General features: G+C 59.1%; 2 protein-coding genes across 3 annotated transcripts; one reads left to right on the forward strand and one right to left on the reverse strand.

The window, feature by feature from the left end:
* The first annotated feature begins 1,248 nt into the window (after positions 1-1,248).
* On the forward strand, positions 1,249-11,381 carry LOC135982612 (uncharacterized). Of its 2 annotated transcripts, none has more exons than XM_065590040.1 (3): positions 1,249-1,591; positions 5,054-5,246; positions 6,227-11,381. In XM_065590040.1, the coding sequence occupies exons 1-3, from the start codon at positions 1,431-1,433 to the stop codon at positions 6,809-6,811; spliced, it is 939 nt and encodes a 312-aa protein (XP_065446112.1). In that variant the 5' UTR covers positions 1,249-1,430; the 3' UTR covers positions 6,812-11,381. The 2 variants fall into 2 exon arrangements, 1 of the variants encoding a protein (XP_065446112.1); XR_010600019.1 differs by lacking the exon at positions 1,249-1,591 and adding an exon at positions 1,650-2,715 and having other exon boundaries at positions 5,054-5,389.
* A 219-nt stretch (positions 11,382-11,600) lies between these two features.
* Positions 11,601-16,207, reverse strand: LOC135982611 (zinc finger and SCAN domain-containing protein 29-like). The gene is made up of 2 exons (XM_065590039.1): positions 14,476-16,207; positions 11,601-13,813 (listed from the first exon to the last, which is right to left on the reverse strand). Exons 1-2 carry the CDS (start codon positions 14,993-14,995, stop codon positions 13,362-13,364), a joined length of 972 nt encoding a protein of 323 aa, XP_065446111.1. The 5' UTR covers positions 14,996-16,207; the 3' UTR covers positions 11,601-13,361.
* Between the last annotated feature and the right edge of the window lie 202 nt (positions 16,208-16,409).

The raw sequence follows: 16,409 nt of genomic DNA on the forward strand, positions 1-16,409 counted from the left end.
GGTCTTGCTCACCTCTGATGCGTGCAGTCCCTTTGTGATGTCGGGACCCGCCTGGTCCTGGCCCTTTATGATGCGTCACTGGAACAAACAGCCTCTCGGGAGAGATCCAGTGGCAGCACCAGCAGTGAGCCCAGTGTCCAGACCGTCCTCCCCAGCACGAGGATGGGGATCACGCAGAGCTGGTTCTCTGCCTGCTGGGGCAGCCCCTGGGTGCTGTACACCTGCGTCCTTCTGGTCCTGGTCATCTGGATGGCCATGGCGACCCAGCACAGTTTCTCCAGGAGAAGCAGGATGTAGGAGAACCCTCTCCCCCAACCCCCCTGCAGCCGTCCTGCGTGCTCAGCCGAGCTTGCCTGGATACAGCCCCATGGAAGGGAGGGTGGGTGCAGGGCCGGCCTTAGCAAGAGTGGGGCCCAATTCCTGGGGGCGGGGCTTGCCAGCGGCAAGCCCCGCCCCCAGGAATCGGGTCCCGCTCGGGCTGGGGTCGCGGGGTTTGGGTCCGGGCCGGAGCCGCTGGGGCCTGAGCCAGAGGTGTTCGGGCCGGGGCCGGGCCGGCGCCCCGGGGCCCGAGCCGGGGCCGGGGGTGCTCGGCCGGGGCCGGAGCCGTGGGGCTGTGCTGGGGGTGCTCGGCCGGAACTGGGGCCGCTGTCCCGGGGCCCGTGCCGGGCTGGAGCCAGAGCCGCCGGGGCCGCTCGGCCAGGGCCGGACTGGGCCACGCTGCGCCTCCCAGAAGCCCTCCTTGCGCCCCCCCCCTTACCTGTTGCTGCCGCCGCCTGCCCCTTTTCAGACTTCCCGCGAACATCTGATTCGCGGGAAGCAGGGGAGGGGGAGGAGCAGGGGGCGGAGCATTCAGGGGAGGGGAGGAGGGGGAAGTGAGCTGGGGGCGGAGTGGACAGCTGCGGGGCCCTCTTAGGCGCGGGGCCCAATTCAGCCGAATCGGCTGAATCGGCTTAAAGCCGGCCCTGGGTGGGTGGATGGGAGCGCCCGAGGGCCCCTGTTCTGACCAGGCCCCATTGGGCTGGCAGGACACATCCACAGAGAGAGACAGGGCCACAGACCGAGCTCCTGGCTCCATTCATGGGTTGTTCCTTACTGCCCCGACCACCCCAGCTAGTACTAGAAATGCCAGGGCTCTCCCTCCTGGTTCCCTGGCACCCCGGCACTGAGCCGCCTCTGGCCAGTTATTCCCTTACGCGCGGGGAAACTAGCGTGACCAGACGTCCCGATTTTGACGGGACAGTCCCGATTTTAGGGGACTTGTCCCGCGTCCCGACCTTACCTTGGTCGGGACGCACTTTGTCCCGATATCCAGGGACCGCGGCAAGCCGGCGCCACCCACGTGTTCTTCCGGGGCCCTGGGGCAGCGCTGCACAGCTGAGCGAGGCACACAGAGTGAGGCAGCAGGGAGGAATATTCCACAGCTCGGGTGCATGCTGGGGGGCGCGGCTTGTAGACGCTGGCAGTGGGCAGAGAGACTGAGTCCCCCCCCCCCCGCCCCGACCCCCAGCCACACGACCCTCCAGGCTAGGAGCCAGAGCGGGGCCTGCCTGCTGGATGCTTGCTTGCTGCATGCTGCTGCTCCAGCCTCCTGGTAAGCAATCAACTTACTCCGGCTGCTTTTGCTGTGGCTAGTTGGCTGTATGTGTGCGGGGGGGGGGGGGGGGGGGGGATCCGCTGGGAGGCAGCAAGAGCGCGGGGTGCTGGGGGGGCTTTTGTAGAGTCGCTGTTCTGCTCTGCTGACGCAGGGGGCCGCTGGCCTGGTGAGCATGGGGGCAGGGAGCCACATTCTTTCAGAGGGGGCTAAGCATAGCAGTACCTACACCCCCCAGCCCGCTGGGAAGCAGCTCCTCTCTTGTGGAGGAAGGTGCCAGTGGGGGGTGAGGACATTGAGTGATTGGGGGGGGTGAAAATAAAATGAAAATAGGGGAGGAAAGAAATAAGCCAACGAGGGCGACTGTCCAGCAGGGTTGGGGGGAGGGAGGCTCAAGTTGTGACAAATGTTCTCAAGTTTTCAATGAATCCTGTGTGCCTCAGTTTCCCCTAAATTTTGCATGGCAACCCAGTGGGGGAATGGCCAAGCAGGTGTGAAACCTGGAGGCCAAAGGGGGGACTCCCAGGGAGGGTGTGGGCGAAGTGACTCCGATTCTGAACAGCTGCGGAGAAGGGAGCGGGGTGGGCTCAGGGGACACCCCCGCTACCTCCCAGCTGGGGGCTGCAAGGCTTTAGGAAACGGGGTGAGCCCAGCCCTTACCTCTCTTGCTCTTGCCAATCTGCCCCGCTTGGGGGCAGGGGCGGCAGGTTATATGGGCTCGTGGTGCCCGAGCACCAGGAATATTCAAGGCTGGGGGCTGTGCTCCACCAATATTTGGAGCTGGGTTTCTCCCTTGGCCCTGCCTGGAGCGGGCCCCGGCCCCTGTAGGCCACCCCCCAAGTCCCTTCCCCCACCCCAGAGCTTCCCTGCCTGAAAGAAAAGAGCCCAGTGCCTCTCCCTTGCTTACTTCTGCTTCTGCCTAAGGGCTATCGCACAAGAGCAGCAGGAGGGGGAGAGGGAAGGGGGGATGGGGGAGGAGGCACACATGTGCTTGGCAGCCCCCCTCCCCTCCCCTCCCCTCCCCTCCCCCGGCAACCACCTGGAGGAGACGCCAAGGGGACTTCTTGCCAGGAGACGGACATCTGGAGTGGATCTCACTCACCTGAGCAGCTGCTGGGGCTTTGGTGAGTGTTTGACCCTGTGATCCACCCACCCCCCCTCAGCCCCCACTCCTGCTCAACGTTGGGCAAGGGGCATCCCCACCCCCCACCCCCAGTGAGGGGCAACAGGCTGCAGCAGGGGAGGAAGGAAGCCACATGTGATGGCAGCCCCCTCCACCCACCCACCAGAGGGGAGATGGGGGAGGGGGGCTTCCTAGCCCTGAGCAGCTGGGGCTTGGGTGAATTTTGTGACACCCCCCTGCCCCACAGCCACCACCCTGCAGTCCCCACTCCTGCCCCACACTGGGCAAGGGGCAGCCCCATCCCCAGTGAGGCTATGGTGAGGGGCAGGAGCAGGGGAGGCCACACATGCAGGGCCGGCGCTTCCACTAGGCGGTCGCCTTGGGCGGCAGGATTTGGGGGGTGGCCCCACCCCAGCCCACCCCAGAGCCCTTATCTGAGGGGAAAGACACGCAACTTAAAGTTCTTTGTTTAGTGTTCAAATAAATCTGTATGTTTAAATCTGGATTATGATTGTCTATAATTTAGACTCACTGATTCCAGGCCTCTGTGAGGTAGTTTGCTTCAGCTGTCCGTGGCTGAAGCTGCGGCTGAAGGCAGGACTGGGGCCTCCCCTCTGTGACTGCGGCTGGAGCCAGACCTAGAACCAGGACCCTTCGCTCCCCTGCCCTGCACCTGGATCTCACTTTGCAACCAGGATCCTGCGCCCCTGTCCTGCAGCTTCAGGCGGGGGTTGGAGCCGGAGCCCTGTGCCCCTGGCCCCATGGCTTCTACTGGGGGCTGGAGCTGGGGCCATGAGTCCTTGCCCTGTGTCTTGTGGTGCGGGCTGCAGCAGGGGCCGTACAACCCCTCTCGCAGCTTGCTAGGGCCCCCCCTCATGGCTGTGTGCACCTGTGTCTGTCATCATCGTCTCTCCCCCCCCCCCCCGCTCGCCGCCGCCCCTTCCCCCGCCCCCCTCCCCCCCCCGCTCGCCCAATGTGTCCTGATATTTCACTCTTGTGATCACCCTAGGGGAAGCTGACCAGCAAACCCTCCCAGCTCCCTCCCAAAGCCACAAGCTTTCCTGGGTCCCTGGCCTCCCAGCCGGCCAGGGAGAGGGCAGGCAAGGGGGGGTAGGGGGAGGAAGGGGGAAGCCGGGACAGATCTTTGGACACCCGTTGGCTGCGGTCAGTTGGGGATCCTGCCTTGGGCGGGCAGAGTCCTGCCTCCATCCCAGATCAGTTGGGGAGCTGGGTCACAGGTGGGAACCAGGCGAGCCGGGAAGGGAAGAGGAAGTCAGAGCACATTGCAAAGCCCAAGGGCCTAGTCCCCATTCGACTCAGAACACCGGGGGCAGAAATCACCCCCCGCAAGGGTCAGGCCCAGGGCCCACGGACAGCGAAGGAGGAACCTGCTGCTCCTCCCCCCGGGTTACTCTGCGGCTGATCCCGTTTCGGCTCCGGGCAGGGTGCCCGGCCGGCTACAGTGTCTGTGCCTGTCACCCAGCTCCCCAAAACAACCGGGCCTTGAACGGCTCAGCCGGCCCCAGTCCCAGAACTAACGTCCCAGCACACGGCCCTGCTTGGGCTTCCTGGTGCCGGGGTCCCCAGAGCCCCGGGGGCGATGCGGCAGCTCCTACAGCCTCGGTTTCTTGAGTCTGTAATCCGCAGCTCAGCTGGGCCCAGGACAGGGGGCAGCCTGGAATCCAAGGGGCTGAGAACGTGCCAGGGGCAGCCTGGTGCCCAGGCAATAGAAAGGGGAGCCCGGGGCATTCCCCCCAGCCTGTGTTCCCTGGCGTATGGCCATGGGCTGGGTGAGGGGCAAGGGCGAGCCAGGGACCCCTTGGCATGTAGCTGCCCCTGTCCGTACCCACAGCATCCAGACGGGTCTGTACTAGCCTGTGTGTGAAACCACGCTTACATCTCTGGATTTAGCGTGCTAGCGGGAGGGGATGTAGCGTGAATCTGTCTGTGTGAGCTGGGAATCACCCTGGCAGCTCCAAGGGCAGGTGGGGCCCATGCGGGTGGGTCCGGGGGCAGCAGAACAGCCCAGACGCTCGGGGTGAGCTGGCTCCAGTGGGGCGCGGCTGCGGAGGCTGTGGGCACAGCCTGGCCTTTCTCCCAGGGCCCAGCTGTGACGCTGGTGTGGCGATGCCCCGATGTCGGGGGGGGACCCGGGATTATTCCAATGACACTCGGGTGGGAGCCCGGGGCGTGGCAGAAGGAGCCTGGAGTTCTCCAGCTGCAGGAGGTGGAGGGAAGCGCGGGAACCCCTGGCACCGGGCTGGGCTGGGTGGGAGGCTGGCACTGCACGGCCTCAGTCTGGGTACCACGTAACTCTGCCGCTTCCTTGGCTCCCACAGGCTCTTCGGGTCAGCAGGCTCCGGCGGAGGGGGACGGAGGGCGAGGGAGAAGATAAGGCCCTGCCACACGCTCCCTGCTGGCTCCCGGGCTCAGAATCCCAGGGCCTTTCCCAAGCCCTGCACCCTGGCCCAGGGGTCCCACACGAGGCCCCCCAGGCTTGGCCTGCCCCTGGGGATGGGAGCGGGAGCCAAGGTGCTGACTGGAGCCGGGATAAGCTGACATGGTGCTAACGAACTGTCGCCTGGGGGCTTTGCCGCGATGGAGGCAAACGCCCAATTGTCTGTCCCCTCTGGCAGGTTGTCCCCATGTCCTCCAGGGCTTTGTGCAGGCTAATGGTGAGCATCGGGGGGGGGAGGGGGGGCTACCTGTCCTTCCCAGGAGCCTCCAGAACAGGGCAGCTTTGCCCGCAGGAGGCACTGCGCACTGCCCAGCAGATCTTGTCTTTCTTTCACCCCGTCTGCTCTGGCTTGGATCGGGGAGCAGCCCCCTGGCACTCCGTTGCTGTGCATCATACCAGGGCTTGCAAGGCCAAGGCTGCTAGGTGCTGCCAGCCCCTGGTATTTGCCAGAGAGTTTTCCTGGGATCCCGCACACGGGCGAGACCCATTTCTGCAGGATGGGGCACCGGCTGGGTTATTTGCACCAGGGCGAGGCACCGTCTGGGTTTCTGGTACGGGGACAGCTCACCGGCCGGGTTCACAGCCCTGGCACGATGCCCTGGCCGGGTTCACGGTGCTGGGACTTCACCCTGGCCAGGTTCACAGCCCTGGCAGAGAGTGAGAGGGGCCCGGCGTGGTGCTGGCGGAGCGTTTCATTGGGCCCTGGGCTCCCAAAAGCTCAGCGTGCCAGGTCCTGGACCAGCAGCGCAGAGCGGCCTGGGGCCAGGGCACTGGAATGAGGGGGCCGGGGGGCCATGCCCTCTGACTTTTGACTGGCTGTAAGGGCGAGCAACGGGAGGCCGGGGGTGCAGAGAAGAAGGGTCTTGGAGGGAAGCAGGGGCGAAGGAGCGGGGCTTGGTGTGGGGGCGAGGCCTCGGGGTTAGGAGCAGGGCGGGAGTGGGGATTCGGGGTTGGGGCGGTACGGGTGGGCGGGGTCACGGTTCCGGTGCCCGTGGCCCCCGCTACATTCAGGCCCCATCTCTCCTCAGAAGCCCTCTCTGCTGTTCTGTTCTAGGTGCAAAGAAGGAGCAGGGGAAGCAGCCGCGTGAGCGGCTGGGCCGGGACCCCCCCAAGTCCTGCTCGCCGAGCCCCCGGGCACCGCTCCATCCGCCAGCTGCTGGGTGACGACGCAGACTGCGCCCTGTGCAACGCGGCGGCCCGGCAAGCTGAGTGGCTGCTGTACACCAACAGGGCCGGCGCGTGGGTCCCTGCTGGGCCAGGGCCACCTCCCCCTCCCGCCTCCGGCTCCAAAGGGAGGCACGTGCTGGACAGCCGCCATGGCCCGGGGGGAAGCAGCCTCTGTCTCGGGAAATCATGGGCCCCCTGGAAATGGACTATTGCACGTGCTCCTCTCCGTCGTCTCTGGAGGGCAGCGAGTCCAGGGCCTCTGACTGGTCTGCGGGAGAAAGTGCTCGCGCAGCCTCTCGCCCAGCGCCCGAGGAGCCCACACTGGCACAGGTGCATCTTGCTTCTCCGTGGGCCGCGGCACACCGGCTGGACTGCCACCTGGCGCAGAACGCTCTGGGCTCCTTCAACCTGCCGCCCTGCGTCATACGCTCCCAGGCCATCCCTGCCGACCAGGAACACGGGCGGGAAATGAACATCCGGCTGCAGCGCAGGAGGGGCCGGAAAGCCAGCTGGGAGAAAGAGCCACCGAGGTCACATCCGGGACACTCGGAGCGTCTAACCTGGAGCGCCGTGGGCACCTGTGTGCCCTGCAGGACAGGATGCAGGCCCGGCGGAGGAAGCTGTCCCCGTCACTCAACAGCGCCGCCTCCGAAGAGGAGAGCCGCCTCCCGGCCTTGGACGAAAGTTAGGGTTGGGGTTTGCAGTTGGCTAATAAACCTCTGTTTTACGTGCAATCTGCAGGAGTGATCTGGGGCCCGACACAGCAGCAGGGGGAGGGCAGGGTCTAGTGGCTGGCACTACGGTTGCCAGGTGTCCAGTTTTCGACAGGCCTGGTCGAAAAGGGACCCTGGCGGCTCCGGGCAGCACCGCTGACCAGGCCGTTAACAGTCCACTTGGCGGCACAGCGGGGCTAAGGCAGGTTCCCTGCCTGCCGTGGCTTCACACAGCGCCCAGAAGTAGCGGTATGTCCCCCTTCCAGTTCCTACGCATAGGGGCAGCCAGGAGGCTCCGCACGCTGCCCCCTCCCCAAGCGCCAGCTTCACAGCTCCCATTGGCCGTGGTTCCCAGCCAATGGGAGCTGCGGGGGCAGCATCTGCGGACAGGGCAGCGCACCGAGGCCCCTGGCCGTGCCTCCGCGTAGGAGTCAGAGGGGGAACTTGCCACTGCTTTCAGGAGCTGGCTGAGGTAAGCGCCACCGAAATCCTGCACCCCAACCCCCTGCTCCAGCCCTGAGCCCCTCCCACTCCCCAAACCCCCCAGCCCATAGCCCCCTCCTGCACCCCAAACCCCTCAGCCCCAGCCTCCCCCCAGAGCCTGCACCCCCAGCTGAAGTCCTCACCCGGGGACCCTAATCCACTGCCTCAGCCTGGAGCCCCCTCCCACACCCTGAACTTCTCATTTCTGGCCTCACCCCAGAGCCCCCATCTCCAACCAGAGCCCTCCCCACCCCCCGCACCCCGACCTCCAGAGCCAGCCCCGTGACAATGAGTGGGACTTGAATCTGGAGTCTTCTCCATCGCCAGCTTTTAGGAATTCCTTTCTCAGGTGTCTGCCTCTCCCTAGTCATTCTACAGGGAGCCCAGGCACCAACCCAGGTTTTGTGAATCGTCCGAACGTCAGGCATGGTGACGTTCAGTGTCACCACACCTCAGTCACGTAGTGAATTTCGCTCTTGGTGTTCTATGTCAGGCTGGGTGACATTCTTTGGATGAAGAGGAATATTCAATGAAAAATGCAGTTTCGAGTGACCGGAAATGAACAGCGCATTTGACACACACACTTTTGGCCAGTCACAAAAGGGCCGGGAGAGAAGGAGAGAGGTGGTGCTGCTGGTGTTGTTGCAACTGCCCTGCCTTTAGTCCAGTGGTTTGGGTGCATTTCCCCTCGCTGTAAAAGACGACAGTTCAAATCTCTGCTCTGGAATAGACCCACCATGGACTGTTCTTGAGTCCCTGAAAAGTCTGAAAAATGTCACAGTCAGTTTGACCCAAACCAAAACTTTAAAATAATGTATTTCTCCTAAGTGCCACTGACCTGAAATATCAATTGTGTGCCCAGCTCTTGCTCTATAGAGAGCCCACTGTGGTAGTGTCGAGGCATCCAATCAGGGAGTCGCTACCGCTGTCTGATGAAGGGGCACCCCCCTTAGCCTGTAGTACCCCCAAGTCCCAGGGGTGCCTGTGCTGCAGACAGGAGGCGCTGGGGCAATCTGCATTGGTTTCTACATTGAAGAACCCCCCCCCCAACCGAGCCCAGACAGAGGCCCCCTGGGCAAACAGACTTATCTCCAGCTGGATGGGATGGGAACTGTTTCTCCCCTGTGCCTGGCAGATGTGCTGAAGGGGGTGTCAGTGCAGCCCCGGGCTGCCCGTGCACTCGGAAGAGGGACTGGAGGGGGGTAGATGAAAAGCTCGTGAGGGTGGCACCTTTTGGAGCTCAAAGCGTCGGGCTCCGTGTGTGTGTTTTGAATCCCAATTTCCCGTTCAGTCCAAGGGGCCTGCTCTGAAGATTGGCTCTAGGCTGATGCTTAGTGGGGTTTTTGGCTGGCCTTTCCAAGAACCAAAAGAAAGGGGAATTAGGATCCTGAGACTGATAGCCCCAGGGCCAATGGGGAGACACCAACGCTCCAGGTCAGCCTGATTGACAGGGCAGGCCGGCCAACGAGGGAGCCAGGAGCCCAGGGTCCCGTCCTCCGTGTGAGGGGAGCTGCCTGAGGCGAGCGGGGCTGAGTTAAGGGGAGAGCAGCAGCCGGGAGCTGGGGCAGCGCAGACCAGCCGTGCCGTCGGGGAGCCAGGGCCGTGCTGCAGCAGGGAGCTGCGGGGCCAGAGCCGGGACTGCGGGCGCCGGCTGGGCCGCCAGTAACGCTGGAGCCGGGCGCGGGGAGCGGCTGGGGAGAGCGAGGGGGGCCATGGGCAGGGGCCCAGCTGGGGAGAGCGAGGGAGGCCCTGGGCAGGGGCCCATCTCAGGGAGACGCCCCCAGACACACAGGCCGGACTCGGGGGGAGGGGATGTGACCCTGACGGGGGAGAGGGGGGCGACGCTGGGGAGAAGGGCCCGGCCGGGTAGAGCCTGAGGGCGAGTGGCCACCGCCGGAGCCGTGTGCGACCCGCGGTGTCACCGCAGCCCAGCCAGGGCCTGGGAGGGAGGCTGGGAGTGTGAGGAACGGGCTGTGAACTTTCCCTACGTCCCAGAGACGCCGAGTGTGGTGCCCCCAAGCCCACAGGGCGGGTCCTTGTTCCCCTTAACCCTCTTCCATTTTTCCTTCTTTTCCTTGCAGTTGCTGTTTAATAAATTGTGGTTGGTTTGAACTTAATGTGCTGCTCAGGGGTCAGGGAAGCGGCCGGTGCGGAGAGAGCGCCCCAGAGTGGGGCCACCCCCGAGCACACAAGAATCTCCACTTTCATTTAAAAAATAGTAGATGTCTAGCCCGTCGTGCTTGAAAATGTGACCCTCCAAAAGGTTCAAAAAGTATAAGGCAAATCAAAAGAATCCCCCAGATAATTTTAAAATCTCATGATTTGGGAGGCCTGACTTGTGATGTTTGAATGTATCGGGTCGGCAGTACTTGCCGATATGTGGGGGGTATGGAAGCATTTATCTTTACATCCAAGCAAATAATTCATGGGGAATAATGTAGGTTGTGAATCCATCCCATTTTCCTCTTCACAAATTCTCCGTAAGAAGCTTACAGGGTACTCAAATTTATCCCTATTTCAAAAATAATCATGGGGTGAGTTCAATGCATAATTCTTATTCAGGAATCAGTTTGCTAGTTAAAATTCACAGTGTGTGGACTGGACACTCGGGTCATATGACTTGACTTCTGTTCCCTGATTGGATGAGCAGAACTCCAAGAAATCTGATTGCTAGTGTGAATGCTCTCCTTTACTTATTTAGAATTTATTTTCGGGGAATATAATGTACTATCGAGGAGGCAGTGTGTTCCAATGGGCAGAGCACTGGCTGGGCAGTCAGGAGACCTCAGTGCAGTCCCAGTTCTGCACTGACCTGTTGCATGAGCCTGGATGAGTCACCTCTCTGTACCTCAGTTTCCCCATGTGTTTAATAGTCTACTAACCCATACTGTCCTTTGAAAGGTGCTTTCATAGATTCCAAGGCCAGAATGCTGTATCACACAGGCCAGAAAACTTCCCCAAACTAATTCCTAGAGCAGATCTTTTAGAAAAACATCCAGTCTTGATTTAAAAGTTGTCAGTGATGGAGAATCCACCACAACCTTTGGTAAATTGTTTCAGTGATTAATTATTCTCACCATTATAAATGTATGCCTTATTTCAAGTCTGAATTTGTTTAGTTTCAACTTCCAGCCTTTGGATCATGGTATACCTTTCTCTGCTAGACTGAAGAGACCATTATTAAATATTTGTTCCCCATGTAGGTACTTACAGACTGTAATCAAGTCACACCTTAACCTTCTCTTTGTTTAGCTAATTAGATTGATCTCTTTGAGTCTGTCACTATAATGCATATTTTCTAATCCTTTAATTATTCTCATAGCTCTTCTCTGAACCCTCTGATCCCTGACCATAGAGTTCGCCTTGTGTCCCTTTGCTTCCCTTATCAATTTTCTACAATTCCTAGCTTCTGATTTATATTCATTACGATCAAGTTCTCCTTTCTTCTATTTGTGTGTGTGTGTATATATATAATCTGTCTTCATATCCCCTCTAAGCCACGTCAATTTTTTAAACCAGTACAACCTTCTTGACTGTGGCTTTTGAGGCATCTGGTGAGCTGTTGTTAAAAGGCTGCCAATTGTCATTCACATTTTTCTGATTAAATTCTTTCTCCCAGCTGATTTGGCTCATAATTATTTTCATTTTTATGACATTGGCCCTATTGAAGCACCAAATATGTATATTATTGATCTGGATTGTATGCTGCTTGATCACATTCATAATGTGTAGGTCATGAGCACTTGTACCTAAGCTACCATTCATTTTTAATTCTGTGATCAGCTCCTCTTTATTGGTTAAGAAAAAGTCTAATAAAGAATTCCCCTGGGTTGGCTGCCACACTTTTTGAGCTAGGAAATTGTCATCTATAATGTTTAGAAATTCCAAGGATGTTTTAGTACTGACAGCATGAGACCTCCTGCATCAAACTGATGTCCCCCATGATCACCCAGCTTTTTTTCCACGACACGTCATAGATTGGAAATCTTTGAGATCTAGAATTGTTTCAGTGCCAACATCCCAGGGGTCTGAATGGCAGCAGTTCACGCACAATGTTTCATGTTTGTTCCCCCCCCCCCCCCCCAGGAAATAAAATCACCTGACTTTGAACGTTTTGACCGGCGCTGTAGATTTTCATTTCACGCTACCAAGGAGGTGGCAGAATGGGAGGGAGGGAGTTCAAAAGAATGGTGAGAAAAGGTTTTAAGGGTTAACTTAAAAATGGCAGAACTCCCCCTCTCACCCCAGTTTTGAATCTGAATGTTCCCGCTGTTACCATTTGGAGTTAGATCTTTGAGGAGATGACCAAGGGGAGTTGAATTGTACACGGTGTGTTAAAAGGCGTGTGACGCTGGAGCAAGGGGGGGCACGTAGGGGGACTGCTGCCCTCTGGGGGACGGCATGCCAGGCGTGTATTTGTAAGCCTATGGTCATATCGCCCTGGGGTAATTGGAGTTCCGTAGGCAATATAAACGCTAAGGCTTCCACTGCGAACAAGGATTTCCCTTTGGTTACGGGGTGGGAGTAGGGCTACATTCCCGGCGCAAACGTTTCCTACCGTGATTCTCGTGGTTGACTAGGAAGTCTCTGCAGCAAGAGTTTCTTAATTGATGAAATGCATGGGGCCATTCAGTCTGTGGACGTGGAGTTACAAAGAGTGTCCTAGCAGGAGCCACCAGATGGCACTGTTACACACGGACTTTCCAATTCTTTTGGTTCTCATGCTCATTCTTTGCAGACGTGTGTTAGGATAGAGAGATCCAGGCCTGTCTGCAAAGGCCTAGACTTTAGGAATTGACGTGTATTGTGATCACTTAGCTAGTTCTAGAGGTGTAAAAGAGAGAATCAGAATCACTGTCTGTCTGTGTCAGGGCCTTGTCGTACTGTGTCGGTCTGAGGCCCTGTTTAGTCACATTGAAATAAGGCAGTCTAGGGCCGTTAGGAAGGGGATCCGATCTATCACCTCCAGAGAAAGGGAAGAGCCTAGAACATGTACAAGGAAATTTCGGTTGATAGTAATTTAAAAAAAGGACACTCTGGCCCCGCCCCAACACCGCCCCTTCCCCAAAGTCCCCGCCCCAACTCTGCCCCCTCCCCTGAACACTCCGCCCCACTGCTCCTCCCCCTCCCCTGCTTCCCGCGAATCAAATGTTCGCGGGAAGCCTGAAACAGGGAGGCAGCAGGTAAGCTGGGGCGGGGCGGGGCACGGCCCAGTCTGGCCCCCCCGGCCAAGCGGCTCCCTCTGGCGGCCGCTGGCAATCTCTTTATGGGAAGCTGGACTTGGCCAAAAGCAGCATCCCCGCGGTTATATCCGCGTGCTGTGCCCTCCATAGTATTTGTGAAGGGAGGGGTGAAAGCTTCACTCAGGCATGGACCTCTGAGGTTCAACACCTGGAGGCTGAATTTGCACAGCCAGAGAGCAGGGCTATGGGCTGCAAGAATTAGGGATGCCTTGAGGGAGCAATTTGAGGCTGAAAACCAGCAGTGATATCTGGTGCCCTGCATGGGAGTGAAGTGCAGTAGTTCCAATCTTTAGGAATCAGTGTCTGCTTAGCAGACAAGCAGACTTGCAGGGCCTGTTTATTTCCTGGGCTAAGGAGTCTTTTACTTTATGCAATAATAAAGAATGTTTTCAAAGCCAAAAAATCCATTTATTGAAAAGAAAAAAATATTTATTGAAGAGAAACAAGGGGGTGGGGTAGGGAACGGTACAATCACAGATCCGTGTATGTCCTGTCTGGTGTGCTGGGCAGTGAGTGCTGCACTTCAGGATAGCTATACTGCATGGTGATGGGGGTTGAGCGCAGAGGGTAAGGGTCGTGGTTTTCAGGGGAGGGGTGGTGAAGATACTGGTGTTGGAGGCAGCGGGTGGCGTGAAGAACACGGAAGTTGGGGAAACTGGGTTGGAGGTGACAGTGGGGCACAACGGAAAGAGTTTTGGGACAAGGGCTGTGGGGGGAGGTGGCGTTTGCGGTACTGCTCCTCTTTCTGCATGGCTACAAGCTCCTGGATAGCGTCTGCTTGGCGCTCCAAGATGCTTATGAGCCTATCAGTGCTTTGCTGCCGGTGCGCGGTGCTTTGCCGGCGGTGCGCTGCGTTTTCCTGGCGGATCCTGCTTTCTCTCTCCCTCCAGTCCTGTGCCTTCTCGTTCTCTTTAATAGATTGCCGCATCACTTCTTGCAGCATGTCTTCTTTGCTTTTTCGCTGTCTTCTCCTGAGTCTTTGCAGTCTCTGAGCAGGCGATAAGAGGGACGGCTGAGGTCTCAAGGTTGATGCAGCTGTATAGGCAAAATACAACATTTAACAGAGGCAGCATTGTTTATACCAGACAAAGTAATGATTCCCCCCGCACTTAAGGAGTAGAAAACACACAGGGTCTACACAATAGCATAATTTTCCCGTCCGAAACAGAGCACACATATCCCACAGGAGCCTCAAAATAGTGAGTATGGGGGACTGATTGTTTCAGGGCTGCACTGTCCTCTGGGTTTCTGTGCCTTGGGGAGAGCCAACAGCTTCAGGGGGCACCTACACTGAACACTGTCCCAACATTTTCCACCGGAGTTCGTCCTGGACGATATCTCGCTGCTGACGGTGACCTGGGAAGCAAGGGAGGGTCTTCTACTGCAATGCGGCTTCCGCCCTGGCCCATATGCAGCTTGCCTGTGTGCAGCAATGGTCCCCCCGCCCCTCGCGGCACAGTGGCGCGGACACGTTATCCTGGCTGGGACAAGGACGATGGTGGCTTTCCCGATAAACCTGCGCAAGCGCATTGCACACGTTCTGGATGAGACATTCGAGGAGATTACCGAGGCCGATTACCGCGATGTGATAAACCACATCAATGCACTATTCCGCATCTAGGCATGCATGCCTAACCCTCCTCTCCCAAAGAGCCCGCACCGAAAAAATTCCTTCCCGAAAAAAAAACCCCACTTACCGGGAACCTGCTCTTCTGTTTGTCCTCCACCAAGTACCAGCCGCTGCGACTGGCTACCTTCCTCCTGGCTCGAGAAGAGCTCCTGGCTGCATGGCTCCAGGGATTCCGGGGTGTCTCCATCCGGTCCACCACCCTCACTCCTGTTTTCTTCCTCCTCCTCTCCCCCCCACACCGGCTCTGAAGTGTCCATGGTGGTGCTCGGAGTGGAGGTGGGGTTAACCCCAAGTATCGCATCCAGCTCTTTGTAGAATTGGCAGGTCGCAGGGGGAGCACCCGAGCGGCCGTTTGCGTCGCGGGCTTTGCGGTAGGCACTCCGCAGCTCCTTCACTTTAATCCTGCACTGCAGGGCGTCCCGGTCATGGCCCCTTTCCATCATGTCCTTTGATACCTTCCCGAAGGTATCGTAATTCCTACGGCTGGAGCGCAGCTGGGACTGGACAGCTTCCTCCCCCCAAACACTGATGAGGTCCAGCAGCTCGCCATTGCTCCATGCTGGGGCTTGCTTGGCGCGTGGAGGCATGGTCACCTGGCAAGATTCGCTGATAGCACTCCACACCACGCCGGGCTGAGCAAACAGGAAGGGGATTTTTAAAATTCCCGGGGAATGTAAAGGGTGGGTCACATGGTTGGTTACCTGAGGCCAGGGCAGTAGAGATTGAACCGATGACCAGAGTGGCTAGAACAGGCATTGTGGGATACTGCCGAATAATTCTGGAGGTCATTCACAGCGCATTGGGCGGCCACACTGGCGCCGCAGCGGCAGCGCAATACTCGCTATTCCTCTCGGAGAGGTGGAGTACATGCAGCGCTGCAACCACGGAGATACAGCGCTGCAAATGGCTTGCCAGTGTGGACGGGGAGTGACTTACAGCGCTGGGGGAGCCTTTACAGCGCTGTAACTCGCAAGTGTAGCCAAGGCCTCAGTCATAGGGGTGTTATGAGTTCCCACAAGTAGGGAGGAAACGTCCCTTGCCTGGGGGCTGGAGAGTCATAAAGCTCGGAAAAGACCCAGGGTTTTCCTGGGAAATCTGATGCCCTCTCTCCTGCCTAGTTCTGAGCTCAGCAGCTCAGCCCCCTTGGGCTGTTGCCACATCCTATCTCCTGATGTAAGCACAGCATTGACAGCTCACAGGCTAGCGGGAGATTGCAGGAGGGCAGCCCCATTCTGACCTAGAGACGACATCAGCGCCTGCCAGATGCCAGAGCAGCAACCTGCCTTCAGGTGTAGCCTGGGCACTTGCTGCTGGTTTGAGAGTGTCTCTAGGTCAGAACGGTAAGAGAGTCTGAGCCCGGGGAAGATCCTGAGATTCACCCAGTGGTGTGGAGACCTGGCCAGCCCCGGCTCTGCACCCTAGGGTGAGGTCTAGGCAGCAGCGTAGCTGGGGGGAGCAGGGGGAGCGCCAGCACAGGCCACAGGTCAAAATGTGTCACTGGGAGCTGGGCATGGAGCCGGGGCCGGCAGGAAACTGCAGGGGACCGAGTCAGCAGCAGGGAGATGGGAGTGTGAACAGCTTCCCGTGGGGGCGGGGGATGAGACAGCCCCAGAGCGGAGATGGGCAGAGCTGTGTGCTCGGGGGGCAGGGCTGGCATAGTGGGGGGCAGGAGCCGGAGCAGACTGTAGCTCCCTCCAGGCGGCGGCGCAGCCCTTTGGCCAGGGTGCCAGGCCGGACGACAGCCCCGCGCTCACCAGCCTTGTGCCATGGGGGCGCCCGCCCCCAGCCCCCCACCAGGTGAAATGTCGCTGGAACACCCCATCCCCCCCAGCTGGACCCATCTCCCTGAACCCCCCCATGGTCTCTGCCCCCCCGGTTGGCCCATCCAGAGCTCTGCAGCCCCCCTGCCCCCCAGCTGCCCTCTCACCCCCGGCGCCAGGGCCTCAGCCACGTGCCCTGGCCCAGCTCCCGGCAGAGCAAAGGTGAGAGGAACCAGCTGGC

The sequence above is a fragment of the Chrysemys picta genome, chromosome 3 (assembly GCF_011386835.1).
Source record: "Chrysemys picta bellii isolate R12L10 chromosome 3, ASM1138683v2, whole genome shotgun sequence".
Classification (NCBI taxonomy): domain Eukaryota; kingdom Metazoa; phylum Chordata; order Testudines; family Emydidae; genus Chrysemys; species Chrysemys picta.